Source organism: Choloepus didactylus, chromosome X, assembly GCF_015220235.1.
Source record: "Choloepus didactylus isolate mChoDid1 chromosome X, mChoDid1.pri, whole genome shotgun sequence".
Lineage (NCBI taxonomy): Eukaryota > Metazoa > Chordata > Mammalia > Pilosa > Megalonychidae > Choloepus > Choloepus didactylus.
In genome coordinates this window covers 12,263,389-12,284,334 of record NC_051334.1, presented here as the reverse complement: position 1 = coordinate 12,284,334, position 20,946 = coordinate 12,263,389, and the positions used below count along the sequence as shown (strand labels likewise).

At 38.3% G+C, this 20,946-nt stretch overlaps 2 protein-coding genes and 1 pseudogene across 3 annotated transcripts in view; 2 read left to right on the top strand and 1 right to left on the bottom strand.

Moving 5' to 3' along the window:
• MOSPD2 (motile sperm domain containing 2) overlaps nucleotides 1–20,946 on the bottom strand; it is a 95,091-nt gene that overhangs the window by 65,415 nt on the left and 8,730 nt on the right. The gene's annotated exons all lie outside the window — the stretch shown is intronic.
• On the top strand, nucleotides 6,562–6,732 carry LOC119522760 (40S ribosomal protein S29-like). Its single transcript, XM_037821384.1, has one exon. The coding sequence runs from the start codon at nucleotides 6,562–6,564 to the stop codon at nucleotides 6,730–6,732; it is 171 nt and encodes a 56-aa protein (XP_037677312.1).
• On the top strand, nucleotides 18,387–18,833 carry LOC119522759 (annotated as a pseudogene).

Sequence of the window (20,946 nt, the reverse complement as noted above, 5' to 3'; positions counted from 1 at the left end):
TTATTTTCCTTCTTTCCTCTGGTATCCCACATGCCCCTAGCCTTCCTCTTTCAAGCATACTCACAGTCATCTTTGTTCAGTATACTTACATTGTTGTGTTACCATCACGCAAAATTGTGTTCCAAGCCTCTCACTCCTGTCTTTTCCTATCAGTCTGTAGTGCTCCCTGTAGTATTTCCTGTAGAGCAGGTATCTTGTTCTTGGTTGCCAGTTTTTCTCTTTCAGTATCTTAAATATATCACACCACTGCCTTCTTGCCTCTATGGTTTCTACTGAGAAATCCGCACATAGTCTTATCAGCCTTCCCTTGTATGTAATGGATCGCTTTTTCTTGCTGCTTTCAGGAGTCTCTCTGTCTCTGACGTTTGATAATCTGATTATTAAGTGTCTTGGCGTAAGTCTATTCAGATCTATTCTGTTTGGGGTATGCTGCACTTCTTGGATCTGTAATTTTATGTCTTTCATAAGAGATGAGAAATTTTCATTGATTATTTCCTCTATTATTGCTTCTGCCCCTTTTCCCTTCTCTTCTCCTTCTGGGACACCCATGACATGTACATTCATGTGCTTCATGTCGTCATTCAATTCCCTGAGACGTTGCTCATATTTTTCCATTCTTTTCCGTCTGTTCTTCTGTGTGTAGGATTTCAGGTGCCTTGTTCTCCAGTTCCTGCATGTTTTATTTTGCCATTCTAGTTTGCTAATGCTGCCAGAATGCAAAGCACCAGAGATGGATTGGCTTTTATAAAAGGGGGTTTATTTGGTTACACAGTTACAGTCTTAAGGCCATAAACTGTCCAAGGTAACGCATCAACAATCGGGTACCTTCACTGGAGGATGGCCAATGGCATCCAGAAAACCTCTGTTAGCTGGGAAAGCAAGTGGCCAGCATCTGCTCCAAGTTCTGGTTTCAAAATGGCTTTCTCCCAGGACGTTCCTCTCTAGCCTTCAGCTCCTCAAAAATGTCACTCTTAGTTGCTCTTGGGGTGTTTGTCCTCTCTTAGCCCCTCCAGAGCAAAAGTCTGCTTTCAAAGGCCTTCTCCAAAATGTCTCTGCCAGCTGAAGCTCCTCTCTCAGTTCCAGTGCATTCTTCAAAGTGTCCCTTTTGGCTTTAGCTCCTCTTCAAAATGTCACTCTCAGCTGCACTGAGTTCCTTCTCTTTGTCATCCATTTATATTGCTCCAGTGATTTAATTTAGACCCACCCTAAATGGGTGGTGTAACACCTCCATGGAATGTATCCAATCAGAGTCATCACCCACAGTTGGGTGGGGCACAACTCCACAGAAACCCTCAAAGAATTACAATCTAATCAACACTGATACATCTGCCCACACAAGATCACATCAAAGATAATGGCATTTGGAAGTTTGATTATAATATGCTGCAAGGTAGGTCTATTTGTGTTTATACTGTATGAAGTTCATTAAGCATCTTGGATGCCTTTTGTCAAATTTGGGAAGGTTTTGGCCATTATTTCTTTGAATATTCTCTCTGCCCTTTTCTCTCTTTTTTCTCCTTTTGGGACTCCCACAATGTGCTTATTGGTACACTTGATGGTGTCCCACAGGTTCCTCAGGCTCTGTTCACTTTTTGCCATTCTTTCTCTGCTTCTGAGACTGGGTGGTTTCAATTGTCTTATCTTAAGCTTACTGATTCTTTCTTCTGCCATCTCCAATCTGTTGCTGAACCCTTCTAGGGAAGTTTCCATTTCTAAAGCTGTGGTTTTCAGCTGTTTGGTTCCTTTCCATAATTTTCACCTCTCTATTGAAACTCTCTTTGTGTTCATCTATCATTTTCCTGATTTCCTTAATTCTTTGTCCATGCTTTCCTTTAGCTCTTTGAGGGTATTTAGGACCATTTTAAAAAAAGTCTTTGTGCAGTGTGTGCCAGATCTGATCCTCCTTATTGACAGTTTCTAATGCTTTAAACTTCTCCTTTGCCTGGGCCATCATTTTGTGTGTTTTTTTTTGTATGTTTTGTAATCTTTTGTTAAAACCTAGACATTATGATGTTTTAATGTGTTATCACTAATATTTAGACTCTGAGAATGCATTCAGCTAGTGTTATGACAGAACTTTCCTTCATTGCCAGGAGTTAACAAAAAAAAAAAAGGAGGGAAAAACAGAAAATTCCTGTCCCAGTCTTTGTAGATTGACCTGTGCAATGGCTCTCCTTCAGGGCTTATCCACACAATAGGTTGTATGAGAACAGCTCCAGGCCAAAGAGAGGGTCCTCCCCAATCCTTTCAGCAGGTGCATCTTGTCTGGGGGCATGCACCTGTGGCCCTAGGAATTCCCCCCACTTACACAGTTCTGAATATCTCCTTTCCCTAGGTAACAGTTTCTTCATGGTTGGGGTTGTGGCACTGCATGTCCTTTGGCCAGCAATCACTTGCCCCAGTCAGCATGACTTGACCACTCTCCTACAGTGTTCTGGAGGAGAGCTTGGTGAGCTGTGTGCTACATGCAGGGCAAGTTCTGGGACAGTGAGTCCCTCAGGTCACCAACAAATAGACTGGTCCAGATATACATGCTCCCATTAGGTGCATGAGGGTTACTCTGCTCCCTCCGCAACTGGGACCAAGATCTGCCCTTTGAGTGCAGGCTGGCTCTGTGCTTAGCCATTGAGGGGATGTGGGCAGGGCCAGCCAGGACACCATGAGATCCTACTGGTTTTACATGGCCCTTTTCCTGATTTGACACTCATTTTGTCACTACAATCCTTTAACTATCTTCTGGAGCTTTTAGAAAGATGTTTCTGCCAATTCTTGCTAGTTGTTCAAAGTTTCAGTGGGGCAATGGAGCCTAAAAGCGTCTCACTCCACCATCTTGATCAGCCACGGACATAAGACTGAATAATTTACCTATTAGTTAACCAGTTTAGAAAATTTTAGAAGTAAATTGTAGTTATTAAAAACATACCTGATTTCACAGAAACGTAGAAAAAAAAACAAAATATTATAATGAAAACTACAAAACAATTATTGACTGGGTGTTACAATACTCAAAAGAGAACTTCTTAGGTTCTCTTATTTCTCCAACACTCTGAGCAGGGATACACTTAAAATCCTCTTGGGGCCTTGGAGGAGCATTTGTATTGGATGGACTACTTCTATTAGCTGGACTTTGTAAGTGTAAACGATGGGAGTTATCAGGCTGAAAGAAAATATTCACTCAAGGGCATCCTCTGCTTGTTGGCCACAACCTACTGTGAATCTCCACTTTCCAGTGAAGCTAAGTAGTGAGAGGCTCAGGCAAGAGATCTCTTCTGATGGGATTAATCACTGGTCCATAGCAGTGATTCTCAAACTTCAGCATGCCTTAGAATCAGCAGGAGGGCTTGATAAAATACAGGATTACTGGGACTCAGCCCTAAAGTGTCTGATTTAGTAGGTTTGGGGTGGGAGCTGAGAATCTGCATTGCAAACAAGTTTCTAGGTGATGCTGATGCTGCTGGTCCAGGAACCACACTTTGAGAACCACTGGTCTATTGTAGGGGTTGGCAAATTTTTTCTATAAAGGGCCAGATGGTAAATATTTTAGACTGTGCTTCACATATGCTCTCTGTTGCAGCTTCTTCTTCTTTTTTTAAAATCCTTTAAAAATACAAAACTCATTCTAAGTACAAAAACAGGACTTTACTGACTGCTGGTCTATTGTAGAGAGGAAAGGAGCTTTCTGCTTCAGTTCCTATCCTTCAAGAGCTGGATTCCTTAGCAGGCCTAAGCAAGAAAAGCTAAACATTCAATAACTTTCTCTAGGTCCTAAGCAGTTTGTATAAGTCTGTCTCACAGATGATCTTGAGGTACTTGAGGACCCAAAATTTCAATAATGGATTGTTTTCTCCCTCTGCTTTTGAAGTTAAAAAATTATAGATCAGAAAATAATGTTACAAATACCTATGTACCTATGACCCAGTGTTTCAGTTTGCTAAAGCTGCTGAAATGCAATATACCAGAAATGGACTGGCTTTTACAATGGGGGTTGTAAATTTTAGTTCTCAAATTTACAGATGTAAGGCCATGAAAATGTCCCAATTAAGGTCTCAACAGGACGATACCTTCTTTGAAGAAAGGCTGATGGCATCTGGGGTTCCTCTGTCACATGGGCAGGCACATGGCTGGAGTCTGCTGGTCCTCTCCCAGATTTAGCTTCTGGTTTCCAAAATGTCTCTGGGTTTCTGTCTTAGTTCTCTTGTGGGTCCTTCTTGCTTCTCCCAGGGCAAACTTGAGATTTCCTCTCTTAGATTCTCTCTCGGTTCTGGTATTCAATGTCTCTGAGCGTTTTCTCTCTAAGCATCTCTGAGCTCTCTCCAAAATGTCTCTGCTTTCTATCCTTTCATAGAGGACTCCAGCAAGGGGATTAAGACCCACCTTGAATGGGCAGGGTCATAACTCCATGGAAAGAACCCACTCACAATAGGTCTGCCCCTATAAGACTGGATTAAGAGCACAGCCTTTCCTGGGGTACATAACAGATCCAAGCCAGCACACCCAGTACTAACAAAAGTTAACATATTGGCTTCAGATTTAAAAAAAATTTTTAAGGTAAGGACTAGAATGTTACTGATCAAGTTGAAGTTTCCCCTTGGTCTTCCCAGTCCCAATTCCCTCACCTCCCTCAGAGATGCAATCACCATTGTGAATTATGTTGTACCTTTCTAGACCATATTTAATGACTTCTAGACAGATCCATGAATGATACTTTGTGCCTTTGTACAAGTTTCCATAAATCTTATACTGTAGGCTTCCTTCAGCAATTTGCTTTATCATTTTTAAACTGTCTTGGATTCATGGACCTGTATTCTTCATAGGAATATTATAATCAGCTTTATCTGGTTCCACAAAAAGTCCTGTTAGGATTTTGAATATAACCGCACTGATTTAATTATTTGGGGGGAGAACAGAAATTGTCACATGTAGGTAATATATCTTTCCACATACCTATTCAGATCTTCCTTCAATGTTCTTCAATAACATTTTATGATTTTTTCCATAAAATTCTGACATTTCTTTTGTTAGATTATTAGGCAGTTTAGAGATTTTGTGTTACTATGATGAGCCAATAATGACAAAATTGGCAAACCTTGTAGCTCTTATCTTCCTTGTCAGATTGATAACTAGACTACCTAGTATAATATAGTTATAGAAATGGTAGTGGAAATCATTATCTTTTTCCTGACTCCATGGGAATTATTCTAAAGTTTCACAATGAATATGGCTTTTGCTATAGGTTTTGGAAGATACACGAACAGTTAAAGAAAGTTTTCCTTGTTTGCTAAAAGTTTTGTGTTCGAGTTTTATAATGTTGAATTATAATCAATTGGTTTCTGAATTTATTGAAATAAACTTTCATTTAATTTTGTTTATACATATATATTAGTATTTGCTTAAACAAATATGGAAAAAATAGACAGAAAACAAAAATGATTACCTAATAAGGGAAGAGGAAAAGGGAGTGAAGAAGGGCAAGAGACAAAAGACACTTCTCAATGTTTACCTTTCTATACAGTTTTGATTTTTGAACCATACTTATTCTAATATTTAATTTAAAAGCATTTTTGTTAATGTGGTAAATCCCACTGCTGTATTTTCTGATTATGAACCATCTTTGCATTCCTGGGACTAACTTCTAATTAATCCTGATGTACTACTCACCCATAAATTGTCTAGGCCTTAAGTGTATGTTTGTGTCTTGTTTGTTTAAGTGGGGTGGGGAGAGAGAGTGGTTTTTGACTATTAATTTAATTTCTTTACTAATCATTCATCTATTTAGGATTTTTACTTCTCCTTGAGACAATTTTAGAAGTTTTTTTCCTCCAGACAGTCTTCTAATTTACTATGATAAAGCTTGTTCTAGTTTGCTAATGCTGCAGAATGCAAAACAACAGAGATGGATTGGCTTTTATAAAAAGGGGGTTTATTTGGCTACACAGTTACAATCTTAAGGCCATAAAGTGTCCAAGGTAACACATTAGTAATCGGGTACCTTCACTGGAGGATGGCCAATGGCATCTGGAAAACCTCTGTTAGCTGGGAAGGCACATGGCTGGCATCTGCTCCAAAGTTCTGGTTTCAAAATGGCTTTCTCCCAGGACGTTCCTCTCTAGCAAGCTTGTTCCTCTTCAAAACGTTACTCGCAGCTGCACTGAGTTCCTTCTCTTTGAGTCAGCTCATTTATATGGCTCCACTGATCAAGGCCCACCCTGAATGGGTGGGGCCATGCCTCCATGGGAATATCTCATCAGAGTCATCACCCACAGCTGGGTGGGGCACATTCCAAGCAAATCTAATCAGCACCAAAACGTCTGCCCCACAAGACTACATCAAAGATAATGGCGTTTGGGGGACACAATACATTCAAACTGGCACAAAGCTGGTTATCATATTCTCTTACCATTTTAAAGATCGCTACCACATCTATAATTATATCTGCTTTTTGTTTCTGGAGTAAATCTTTGCTTTCTCTCTTTGTTCTTAATTATTCCAGGTTAGTCTAGTTTACAAATCCTTTTAAAAACCAGCTTATGGCCTTTTCCTCATTGCATCCCTGGAAGCAAGATGGGTCACCAGCAGCTCTACTGGAGTCATCCAAGAAAATTCGGCCAGGGTTCCTGCTCTTGCAGAATCTGCGCAAACCAGCACAGTCTGATCCGGAAATACAGCCTCAATATGTGCCGCCAATGTTTCCGTCAGTATGTGAAAGATATAGGCGTCATCAAGCTGGACTAAGTGATCTTCCTTGATCTTCTAAGACATCTACCTGACTAAGGACACAATGCTAGCTCTTTGTATAGAAAATAAAATTAAAAAACTAAAATTATGACTGTTTACCTGTGAATGGAATAAATTGGTTATGTTTATTACCTATCTTTTTTTCTTCTTCTTATATCATCAGCTCTTATCTTTATTTCCTTCCTTTTACTTCTTTATTTGTATTTATTCTGGTGCTCATTTTGTGGCTTTTTGAATTGAATCTTTAGCTGATTTTTATTTAGGTTGGTTTGCTAAGGAATGCATGTAAGATCACAGATACTTCGTTTTTATTCACCTTTACATATTGTATAATTTCCATTGTGATATCCTCTTTAACCCACAGGTTATTTAGCAGAAGAACTACATGCATTGCTGGGAAGTTAACAACCAATGGTTATTTAGAGGAGTATTATTTTAGTTTTCTAACATTTGACTTGTTTTTAAGTACCTTTATATTGTGACTTCTAATAGAGTTGCTTAATGATATGAGAACATGGTCTGTATGCTCTAGCTTCTTTGGAATTTACCAAGACTTCCTTTATAACTTAATACGTGGTGAATGTTTTTTTTTAATTCAATTTATTGAGTTTGTTCACATACCATACAATCATCCAAAGTACACAATCAATTGCCCACAGTACCATCACACAGCTGTGCATCCATCACAATTAATTTTTTTCAAATTTTTAGAACATTTTCATTACTCCAGAAAAGAAATAAAAAAGAAAACTCAAATCCTCCCATACCCCTAACCACACCCCCTCCATTACTGACTCATAGTATTGGTATAGTACATTTGTTACCGTTGATGAAATACTACTAACTGTAGTACACAGTTTGTAATAGGCATATTTTTCCCTATATACCCCTCTATTATTAACTTCTAGTTATAGTGTCATATATTTGTTCTAGTTCATGAAAGAGATTTCTGATATTTGTACAGTCAATCATGGACATTGTCCACAAGATTCACTGTTTTATACATTCCCATCTTTTAACCTCCCACTTTCCTTCTGGTGACATACGTGATTCTAAGATTCCCCTTTCCACCACATTCACACACCATTCAGTACTGTTAGTTATTCTTACAATAACGTGCTACCCTTACCTCTGTCCATTTCCAAACACTTAAGTTCAACCTAGTTTAACATTCTGCTCATAATAAGTGACCGCTTCCCATTCTTCAGCTTTGTTCTATATCCTGGTAACCTATATTTCATGTCTATCAGTTTACATATTATAATTAGCTCATATCAGTGAGGCCATACAATATTTGTCCCTCTATGTCTGACTTATTTCACTCAATACAGTGCTCTCAAGGTTTCTTCATCAACCTGTTTTTTTTTTTAAAGGTTTTGTTCACACACCACACATTCCATCCTAAGTGAACAATTGATGGTTCCCTGTATAATCATGTATTTATGCATCATGGTGAATGTTTTTAAAAGTTCCAGAAGTATAAATATATACTTGAAAAATATATATTCTTTGTTGGGCAGGAAAATCTATATACTCACATATACACACATATATCTATCTAAGATCAAGTTTGTTTGTTGTGGTGATACAATCTTCTGAAATCTTAAGTATGTCTTGCCAGTATGTTCTGTGTATTTCTGAAAGATATTTGTTAAAATCATTCAACATGTTTGTGGATTTCTTGAGTTTTCCTTATAATTTTGCAAGTTTTTGCTTTATGTATTTTAAGGCATAATAATGTTAGGTACTTTTTTATGTTGTTTGTTCTTAACTGTTATACTTTCTTGGGGACTCTTTTATCAATAGTATCCCTTTTTTATATATGCATCAATGTTTTTCACCCCAAATAATATTTTGTCTAATAAAGTAAAGCTAACACAGGATCACTTGTGGTTAGTATTTGTTTTGTTTATCTTATTCCATCTCTTTATTTTCAACCTTTCTATATTAGTTTATTTTAGGCTAGTGCAGCATACAATTAAGATTTTTAATCCAATTTGATAATAAGAATAAATCTGTTTTTATTTGTGGTGACTATTGATAACCTTGGAATGATGTCTGCCATCTTACTCTGTGGTTTCTCATTACCATGCATCTTTTTTTTCTCTTTCCCTGCCTCCTGCTGAAAAGATGATGTTGTCTTTATTCTCCCCCTTTTTATAACTCCATTGGTTTGGAAGTTAAACATTTTATTTTACTCTCTCAATGGTTACCCTTATTTTGAACATTCACACTTAAAATGATAAAATCTAAAGTTAATATCTTAATCTTCCTCCTGAACAATACAAGTCCTTGTAATGCTTTACCTTCCACGTTTCTCTATTTCTATCTTTATTATTAGTAGTAGTATTATTTTACTGTCAACCTTGATTTAGACTTTTTTCTTTATTGATTTGCTTACTAATTTCTTTGTTTTTCATTTCTGCTTGAATTCGCCTGCTTCCTTTGGGTTCTATTTACTTATTAGTGAAGTATAGTCTACTAGGGTTTTTTTTTTCAGCAACGGGCTGCCAATTTTCTCTCTTTGTGTGCCTGAAAAACTATACCTTCACTTTTGAATAAATGGGCAAAATACTCTATGTGGACAGTTATTTCCCTCAGTACTTTCAGAATATTACTTCACTGTTTCCTGGCATCAGCTGTTGCAAAACTAGCAGTTTAATTTTTGTTCTTTTGTAGATCATCTATCATTTCTCTCTGGTTGTTTTTAAGATTTCCTCTTTGTCCCTGGTGTTTTTAATTTTACTATGATATGCCTGAGGATTTATTTTTCTTTATAATCATCAGATATTGTTACACTTTATTCTGAGGATTTAACGCCTTTCATAAATTCTGGAAAACTGTCAGCTATTATCTCTTCAAATACGGCTTCTTCAGCATTGTCTCAATTTTTTCCTTCTGGAAACTCTATTAAATGTATACGAATTTTCTCTTTTTTCTTATTTTTACATATTTTTTCTCTTTCATTTTTCCTCCAATGATCTGGGTATAGATTAAGTACCCATATAAAAACTTAAAAATTGTCAACGAATGTCCTTACGTCAGTTGTGAATATATAACAGTAAAATGGGGAAATAAAAGCTTCTGCAAATTCAGGTCCAACTATTCAATATAAAATAACTAATATCAAAAAAGTTCTGAACACACATACCAAATATTTATAGTCAACACATATCCAGCTAAAAATAATTTTAACTGAAATGCAGCCAATTTGTTATACTCTCATTCTTTGTAAAATGGCTGCAGTGGGGGGTATAAGGTTTAGGCCCTGGGCCCTCACCCCATCCCTGCTCTTAGGAATTCTGCAAGTTAGAGATAAAGTCACCACCACCCTCCACTCTAGGAACCCTGTAGGTCCGCAATAAGCCACTGCCCCTGCCCTCAGGAATTCTGCAAGCTTGCGAAAACATTTAAAATTTTAAACTTTCCTGCTCCCAATTCCCCACTCTCAGTCCCTGCTTCCCAAGGTCCTGCTTTCAAACTGGCCAATGGAAACTTGCCAGCTACCCCCCTTCCTCAAAGTAGCCACTGAGGAACTGCCAACTAGATCTTCCAGCTCCCAGTCCCTGGACAAAGAACTTCCCACCAACCATCCTTTATAAGCCCTACTGTTACCTTGGCTCAGGGCTGTCACCATTTTCTTAGGCTTCAGCCTGCCTGCGCACTGCCAGACAATAAAACTCCTTTTGATTGAATTTTTGTCTCTTCTCTTCTTGATTGAAAATCCTAACAGGGGGCACTTAGGAATTACTGTGAACTCCAATCTTAGAGATCTTATCAAACCACGATTCTTGGTTGACATTAAATTTTCAGTAATGAAAACTCAGCCACATAGTCAAGAGGACAGAGTAGATTTGGTAAACAGGCCTCTCTTCCCATGAAAGTTTTCAATTGACAATAACTAAAAAGGAATTGGCATCCTAGACATGACAATGTTTTAGTAACAGACTTTTCTTAGTTGCATATCTCACTAAACATTCAGGATGAAGATATATGAAAACTAGGTATCAACAACTGAAAGAGATGAGTCCAACAAACAAAACAAAAAGAATATTTGCCAGGCACTAAAAAAAGTCATTACCAAGAATAAAGTTTCAAAAATAAGCAGGACTAGCAGGTCTACCAACTCTATTCCAACACAAATTTACCACTCAATCTCCACATGAAGTTATAATTTTATATTCTCTAAAGCAGAGGCTTGATTTTTTAGATGTGTAATAAGAACAAAAAAATAAGATCTTTTCCTTTTATTCTGATAATGACAGCTTTAAAAAGGTTGGCTTTGAGAAAGTTAAAGATGGAACAGAATTTAAGAAAATACATGTGCCTGTGTGTCCATCTGTCCATCCACCTATTCATCTATCTTTTAAAGGCTTCTTCTCTTGGGAATAATATATAACTCATTAGTTATGAAGACTAATTAATGATCACCCACCATATGCTAGCAACATGATATTACAGATGCAAAGATGAGTAAAGCCTCAGCTGGTTCCTTGGGTGTTCATAATCTAGAGAGCGTATATAAAACATCCAATACTGTAGTTACATCTTAAATGTCATTTTCCTTCCACTCTTCCTTCCCAGAGAGGGCAGCTGATAAAACAATCCCTGTTAATCCCAGTGAATCCATTCACTGCTGAGCTTCCTGACCTTGAAATTCTTCTCTCCTCTGGATGAAACTAAAGACTCCTAGTTCTCCTATTTCTCTAATCACTTTTTGTCCTTCAGCCTATTAAAATGAAGGCATTCCTCAAAGTTAATTGCTTAACTAAAATAAATTAAAGAAAGAACGAAGACAAAATAAAAGACAGTTTAAAAACTAAGAGTTTACCAGATGGAACAATAATGCACCCAGATACAAGATCTGAAACTCAAGAAGGAACAAATAAAGATATTTGTAAATATATGCTAAAGTAAACAAACACTGATACAAAAAACAATAATAATAAATTGGGGGTGGATGAATATGGAGTATCAGGTTAAAATAAACAGTGAACACTTCCTTCTAGGGAATAAAAAAAGAGGAAAGACACCTAATCCATTTGATGAAATCTGCATAATCTTGATTTCAAAACCACACAAAAAAAGTACAAAGGAAAATTACAGGTCAATTCATGAATATAGATGCAAAAATCCTAAACAGAATATCAGTAAAATGAAGCTAACAATTATTTTAAAAACTTGATTAATATAATCTACTATATTAATAAATTAAAGGAGAAAAACCAAACGAACATCTCACCAGAGACAATAAAGGTATTCAATAGATGAAGAAAATGAATTTAGTAAAATTTAAGCCTCAGTTGTGATGTGAACAAAACAACAAAAACCAAAACTAGCAAACCAGGAATAGAAGAAAACTTCTTCCTTTTGATAAAGGATATCTACAAATATACTTAATGGTGACATGTTCAGAGCTATCTTTGTAATAGCAGGAGTAAGCTAAGTAGGCTTTTACCTAAAGGTTCCAGCCAGTATAGAAAGGTAAAAAACATTGAAAGATGTAAAAATTGGAAAATTAGAAAGAAAATTGTCATTATTTTGAAGCGGTATCATTTTCTACACAGAAATCCCAAACAAATCTAGAAAAATAATCAGAATTAATAGGACTTTAGCAAGGTTTCTGGATTCAATATTAATGTAAAAAAGTCAACTGCACTTTCAGTACACCAGCAACCATCATTCAGGAAACAAGTTTTTAAGAGATATTTAGTGGAGCAAGATGGCAGCATAGAGGGGTGTAGAATTTAGTTAGTCCCCTAGAGCAACTAGTAAATAACCAGGAACAACTACTAAATAATCTGGAACAACTGTTGGGATATATCTGTGAATGGACACACATCATACTCCAGCCTGGAATGGGTGGAGCAGCTGAGACTGTAGCACAGAATCCTGAGTAAAGCTCCTCAAACCCGAAGCTGGCGCCCCTCCCACCTTGGGCATGGCAGGCCGAGCTGAAACACTGCCATGTGGAAAAACAAACAGGTTCCAGGGAAAGTAACTCAAGCAAGCTCCAACTGTGGTTTTAATTAACAAATTTGGACTACTGAATACAAGCTACAAGCACAGATAATGCTGGATGGAGCAGGAAGGGAAGCAGATTCCTTCCAGCAGGGAGGAGGCAGGGTTGATAAGAAAAAAAATGCATAAATAATAAAAACAGAGACTTTTGGAGATGGGCTGGAGCTCAGAATACTGGAAGACAGCTTGGTAGCAAGAAAAGGAGTACAGAGAACAGGGTACCAACTCTGGTAGACAGGCGAAAACTGAGGGGGCTTGGGACTGGCTCAGAAAAGGGCTTTGCTACTTTTTCCATTTTTTTTTTTCTCTCATTCTAAGCCATAGCCCTTAGAGAAAGCCTCAGGCATTTTCATTCAGTGCTGACCCACACAAGGGTGGAGTTGACAGAGCCAGAAATACAAAGGAGAAATTCAAGTGGAAAAGATAACTCCCTAGGGGGTATACCTTCCCTAAGAAAAGGGGAGTGGGACCAGCTCAAGTGGCTGCCTTCTCTCAGAGAATTCAGACTCCACGGCTGGGGGAAAACAAACCAACCAACCAGAAACAACTTAATCTTGGCTTCTGACACACTCGGCCCCTCCCAGGTCAGGGTCCACTGTGAATTAAAGAGATGCACCTCTTTATGCTGGTGGGGAGCTGTGGACTGACAAGTGCCACCTGCTGGGCAGGACAGGAAAAGCAGAGTTGAGAGGACTCACAGAAAAGTCGGACGACCTGCTCCTCAGGGAAATCTGATACTGATTACACTCTCCTCCTGAGACCTGGGCCTGTCTGGTCTGGGAAAATCTGACTGGGGGTAATCAAGGAAGCCAGATGCCTAGACAACAAAAGATTTCAAGTCACATTAGGGAAAATGAAGATATGGCCCAGTCAAAGGAACAAACGTACACTTCAACTGAGATACAGGAATTGAAACAACTAATTATTAATTAAACAAATCTCCTAAATCAATTCAAAAATCAATCCAAAAATCAAATCAACGAGTTGAGAGAAGATATGGCAAAAGAGATGAAGGCTATAAAGAAGACATTGGGTGAACATAAGGAAGAAATCGAAAGTTTGAAAAAACAATTGGTAAAACATATGAGAATGAAAGGCACAATGCAAGAGATGAAGGACACAATGGAGACATACAACAGCAGATATGAAGAGGCAGAAAAAAAAGGTTGGTGAACTGGAGAACAGGACATCTGAAACCCTACACATGAAAGAACAGATGGGGAAAAGAAAGGAGAAATATGAGCAATGTCTCAGGGAACTGAATGACAACATGAGGTTCATGAATGTAAGTGTTACGGGTGTCTGGAAGGAAAAGAGAAGGGAAAATGGGCAAAGGCAATAATGGAGGAAATAGTTACTGAAAATTTCCCATCTCTTATGAAAGACATAAAATTACAGATCCAAGAAATGCAGCAAACTCCAAAAAGAACAGCTCCAAATAGACTTATACCAAGACACTAATAATCAGATTATCAAATGTCAAAGACAAAGAGAGAATTCTGGAAGGAGCAAGAGAAAAGCAATCCATCACATACAAGGGGAGATTGAAAAGACTATGTGCAGATTTCTCAGTAGAAACCATGGAGGTGAGAAGGCAGTGGCATGATATATTTAAGATACCGAAAGAGAAAAACCACCAAACAAGAATTTTATATCTGGCAAAACTGTCCTTCAAATACAAAGGACAGTTTAAAATATTCTCTGACAGACAATGAGAGAGTTTGTGAACAAGATACCTGCTCTACAGGAAATACTAAAGGGAGCACTACAGACAGATAGGAAAACACAGGAAAGAGAGGTTTGGAGCACAATTTTGGGAGATTGTAGCACAATAATGTAAATACACTGAACAAAGATGACTATGAATACAGTTGAAAGAGAAAGGTTAGGGGCATGTAAGACACCAGAAAGAAAGAAAGAAGATAAAAAGACTAAGACAGTGTGGCTTACTGAAACCTAGAGCAGTCAATGATTGTGATAAAATGTATAAATAAGCTTTTTGCATGAGGGAGAACAAATGAATGTCAATTTTGCAAGGTGTTAAAAAGGGGGTGGTATTGGGGGGAAAAACAGAATCAATGCAAACCAGAGTCTATAGTTAACAGTAACACTGCAATATGCTTTCTTTAATTGTAACAAAGGCAATACAACAAAGCTAAATGCCTATAAGCGGGGGACATAGGGAGGGGTACGGGATTCTTGGCATTAGTGTTGTTGGCTGACTTGTTTATTGTATTTCATTTTAATTTTACCTTTTCTTTTGTGGCTTTTTAGTTGCCATTTTTTCCTTTCTTTTTCTTTTGTCTTTTTACTTTTTTTGCCTCTGCCTCTTTCTTTGTGACTGTATTGTATCTTATTTTTACTTTTCCTTTTATCCTTTTTATTATTCTTTTGTTTCAATTATTTTTGAGTAATAAATATATGTAAGTGCTAATTGTGGTGACGAATGCACAACTGTATGATATACTGTAAATGACTGTACACTGTGGATGATTGTATGGTATTTGAATATATCCCTATAAAATTGCAGGGATATAAAATATATATTTATATATCCCTGCAATTTATTTATTTATATATAGAAATATACAAGTGCTGGAGAGAACTTGGAGAGAGAGATGTATGTATTCACTGTTGGTGGGGAAGTAGAATGGTATAGCCTATCTGGAGGACAGTGTGGTGGTTCCATAAGAAGCTAGGTATGTGGGTGTCACAAGGTCCTGTAACCCCACTATGGGGTATATAATACTTGGAAGATCTGATAGGAGGAACACGAATGGACATTTGCACACTGGTGTTTATGGCAGGAGTATTCACAATTTGCAATGGACGGAGGTCATCTAAGGTACACTGACTGATTAACAGAATGGTGAACTGTGGTATATGCATACAATAGAATATTGAGCGGCTACAAGAAGGAATGAAGCTGTGAGACACGAAACTAGGTAAATGGATCTTGAGTACAACATTTTGAGTGAAGCATGCCAGAAATGAGAGGACAGACATTATAATGCCTCACTAATATGGACTAACAATAATGTGTAAACTCTGAGAACTGAATCTTAGGGCACAGCTTATCAGGGGAACACTTATTGTAATGGTCCCTAGATTGTAAGCTCCTACAGTAGTTACATCTATTCCTGAGTTGTAATGGTTATCTCTAAGTCCTGAGATGCTGAGCTCCTTGTGTATATCCTGGTCAATCTCCAGAACTTTGGGTATCTGTGTGACATCCAAGACTTGGAGCTAGAGCTTGGCAGCTATGAATGTATTACCCCATAAGGCAACTGTTTAAAGAATTGAAAAGGAGTTCAGACTTCAATTAGAGATATGAACGAAGTGGATTTGGTTAGGACTAAGGCAAATCAGGCCCAAGGGTAAAGGACGACACTGACTGGGTTTTAAAACTACAACTTTTGTGTGAGACCAAGGGAGAAGATGTTTATTTGGTGCAGGATCTATTATTTTCAGTAGCACACTAGATAATTTAACTTGTACGATCAGCTTGAACACCATAGGTGCATGGAGCTGTGAAAAAGAAGTGGGATTCAGTGAGTCTGTACAGGCTGGGGTGAAATCCTGATACATCCCAGAGTGATATGGGCAGAGAGTAAAAGTATATTTGCAGGATCCCCCAAGGAACTGGGGAGAAATGTGGAAATGTTGGACTTCCCCACCTGGGTTATTGCTGATTTTACCGCAAACATTGAGGACCGCCAATTTAGTGGGCTGAGCCCTCGATCTGGGGGCTTTCCCTTGTGAGGCTAGTTGCTGCAAGGGAGAGGTTAAGCCCATTTATAACTGTGCCTAGGAGCCTCTCCCCCCAATAGCCTCTGTGTTGCTCAGATGTGGCCCCCCCCCCCCAAGAACACTTGGCAGGTGAACTCACTACTCTCCCCACTACATGGGACATGACACCCAGGGGTGTAAATCCCCCTGGCAACGCAGGAAATGACTCCTGGGGATGAGCCTGTACCCAGCACTGTGGGATTGAGAGGATCTTCTCGACCAAAAGGGGGAAGAGAGATGAAACAAAATAAGGTTCCATTGGCTGAGAGATTTCAAATGGAGTCGAGAGGTCACCGTGGAGGGTATTCTTATGCGCTATATAGATATTACCTTTTAGTTTTTAGTGTGTTGTAATGGCTAGAGGGAAATACCTGAAGCTGTTGACTGCAACCCAGTGGCCTTGATTCTTGAAGACAATTATATAACTTCGCAGCTTGCACACTGTGACTGTGTGATTGAGAAAACCTTGTGGCTCACACTCCCTTTATCCAGTGTATGGACAGATGAGTGGAAAAATGGGGACAAAAATTAGATGCAGAATAGGGTGGGATGGAGGGGATGGAAAGATCTAGGTGTTCTTTTTTGCTTTTATTTTTATTTTGGAGTAAGGAAAAGGTTCAAAAATTGATTCTGGTGATGAATGCACAAATGTACGATGATGCTATGAATGTTCCTGTACACTGTGGAAGACTGAAAGGTGTGTGAATATATCTCAATAAAACTGTATTTAAAAAAGTAAGTGAACAATGGGGGGAGAGAAATGGGATGTTTTGGATATTCTTTTTATTTTAATTTTATTTTTTGGAGTAACGAAAACGTTCAAAGATTGATTATGGCAATGAATGCACAACTATATGACGATACTGTGAACAACTGATTGTACACTTTGAATGATTGTATATGTGAATATATCTCAATAAAACTGCATTAAAAAAGAGTTAAGAGAAAAAAATATCATTTAAATAACAAAAATAAGACATGTAAGTATGTAGGAATAAATGTAACAAAAGATTGGTTAACCTTTATGAAGAAAATTCTAAATCTCTCAGTAGGGAAGCCTTTAACAGATACTTGCATAGGAAGATTCAACTATCATGATGTCAGTTCTCTCCAAACTGATCTTCTGATTTAACACAATTCCACTCAAATTCCAATAAGGGTTGTTTTTGTTTTTACATGGGGGAACATGATAAGCTGATTCTATAATTTATATGGAAGAAGAGAGGGCCAAGAAGAGCCTGAAGAAATGATTATCACAGAAGAGGAAACCAACTGGCCCATAAAGATATGAGGAGTTCCTCAACCTCACTATTATTCAAAGAAATGAAAGTTAGAACTACAATGAGGTATCCCAACACACCCATCAGATGAGCAAAAATTTTCAAAAATTAACAACACAAAATTTTAGGGAACAGAGAAACAAGGACACTCACATACTTCTGGTTAAAGTGCATATTGGTACAATCACCTTGGGAATCAGTTCAACATTACCTAATAAAGTTGAACATATGCCTATTCCAGCACCTATCCATTTCACTGCTGTGGACACACCCTACAGCCACAGTTCTCAAACTTTTTGGTCTCAGGATTCCTTTTAAACTCTTAAAAATAACCAAGAACTAGACAACTCAGATGAAATTAACAACTTCCAAGAAACACAAACAACCTACACTGACTTGAGAAAAACAGAAGACCTCAACAAACTGACCACAAATAAAGAGACTGAATCAGTCATCAAAAACCTCCCAACAGGATTGTGGCCAGGTAGCTTAGACCAAGCAGGGCTTTCCTTACCAGTAGATGTGTAAAATACACTGCCAGTCTCTTGTCTTCTGTTTACCATGGCGGCTTCTGATATCCAGGTAAAAGAACTGGAAAAGCATGCCTCAGGCCAGGCATTTGAGCTGATTCTCAGCCCTTGGTCAAAAGAATCCACCCCAGAATTTCCCCTTTCCCCTCCAAGAAGGAGGATCTTTCCCTGGAGGGAATTCAGAAGAAGTTAGAAGCTGCAGAAGAAGGACGCAAGTCCCATGAAGCTGAGGTCTTGAAGCAGCTTGCTGAGAAACGAGAGCATGAGAAAGAAGTGCTTCAGAAAGCAATAGAAGAGAACAACTTCAGAAAAATGGTGGAAGAGAAATTGACCCACAAAATGGAAGCCAACAAAGAGAATGGAGAGGCACAAATGGCTGCCAAACTGGAGCGTTTGAGAGAAAAGGACAAGGCACATTGAAGAAGTGTGGAAGAACAAAGTATCCAAAGATCCTGTTGATAAGACAGAAGCTGACTAATTTGTTCTGAGAACTGACTTTCTCCCCATCCCCTTCCTAAATACAGTGGTACCTTGGTACTCGACTACTTTGAAACTTGATGCATTTTTTCACGAAAACTTTGTCCTGGTACTCATCATTCGTTTGGTACTCGACACACAAGCTAGAACTTGTCAGTGTCGGTTGCCTCGTGGCTCGCTACCTTCTCCAGCCAAGACAAAGGGTCATGCATTAGTCACACGGTAGCTCTTGCCCTGTGCACACCCCCTGTGGTCTTATTTTCTGTGGTCATTTTGTGTATTTTTGTGCTTTTTTTCCTCATCATGGGTTCTAAGAAAATAAGCAGAAAGAGCACTGAGCAGAAAAGAAAATTACCCAGCACTGAGGAGCTGCGGGAACTTTAGAAGGAGCAGCAACAAGAGGTGGTTGAAGAGATTTCTGCAGGTGAGGAGGAGATAACGGAGGATGTCCCAGTTCCTTGATAGAAGAAATGTGTGCAAAATGGGTAGAAGTTCAAAACTTTGTGGAGAAGTACCATCCGGAAAAAGCTCTGACAAGCAGCAATGTGAATTTATTGAATGACCAAAGAATTTCACATTTTCAAGGAATTCTGAAAAGACAGAAGCAGTCCTCATTGGATAAGTTTTCAGTGAAGGTGACAAAGAGTGTCAGAGCCTGTGGTGCAAGTTGGAAAAAGGCAGAAGAGAGAAAGAACACCTGAGGTGCAAGTGCCCGGTGTTCTGTTGGAGGGGACTCTCCTTCCAAGCAACACTCCATGTAGCCTCTCCTCCCCACCATGCTCCTCCACCATCCCATTAGGCCATGGGCTCCTCTCAGTACAGGTAAAGGGAAGGTTTATTTTATTTAGTCTAAGTATTTATTAATTTTTAGGTTTACTTCCCATGTAAAGTAATGATATACAACCATATTGCCTTAAAATGTGTATTGTCTTTGGTTCAAGAATGCATTAAATTTATTTACATTATTCCTTATGGGAAAATTTTGTTTGGTACTCATTGTTTTTGGTACTCATCGTGCCTCCTGGAACCAATTAATGAGTTCCAAGGTACCACTGTATCCAAAGACTGTACTGGCCAGTGTCATTTTATTTTTCCCCTCCTGACAAATATTCCAGAAGCTGATGTAGGACTATACAGGTAGATTGAGACTGTATGATGTTGTTTTAGGTGCTAAAGGGGAGAAACTAAAAGTGCTTTACTCTTTTTCTAAAGTGTTGAGGTCTTCCTAATGTAGCCATTTTTCTGTTGCATCTTTTCTACTTCAGTACACTTGGTGTACTGGGTTAATGGCTAGTACTGTGTGGGCTCTGTGAAAATATGTTTGTGAAAAGAGTATGTAGTGGCTTCTTTCAAACTATTAGATGCTGAATATCTGTTCACTTTTAAATCCCAATTCTGTCCCCATTTTACCAGATGCTACTGTACTTGAATGGTTAATGAAACTGCACAGTGCTGCTCCTGGCAGTGACTTCTTTCTATTCAGGTGACAGAGACCCTCCTGGTTTATGTCTGTTCCAGATGGGGCCTTTGGGCTGGTGGAAATACCCTGCATACACATTACTGCAAGTTCTCTGTCCTCAAGTTTCTTGCTCCAGAGTCATTTGCATTGTCTTCTTCCACAATCTTCACTTTGTTTGATGCCTCAGCCCAGATCAGCTGTTAGTATATTCTTTCAGATGTTTATTTGCAAACAAGCTTTTTTTTGTTCTTGTGTCCCTGTTAAAAAGGCAGATTAAAGGCCCAAATGGTGTTTCTAGAGAATGGTTTAGAGGCAATCTTAAGATTCTAAATTTACAGAGATATTTGATGATTTATTGCTTTTTATTACAGCTGGGGGTGAGAGAGTACATACTAATATTTTACTGCCATAGAAGCTATGACCTGAGAATTGAAACAGCAATAAAACTTTCTGTGCTGCTGCAGCAATTCCTATGCAACGATTAAAGGGATCCTTATTTCTCGGAGTAGCATTTGAATCAGTGATTAAGGTTGGCAGTTATTTCATCTTGTGTCCAGAGGCTGTAATATTTGCCCATGTCACAGCATTGCCTCTCAGTCTTGGGAAAGCATTTGACAACTTTCCTCAACTATTTGGGGAATAGTCTTAATTACAT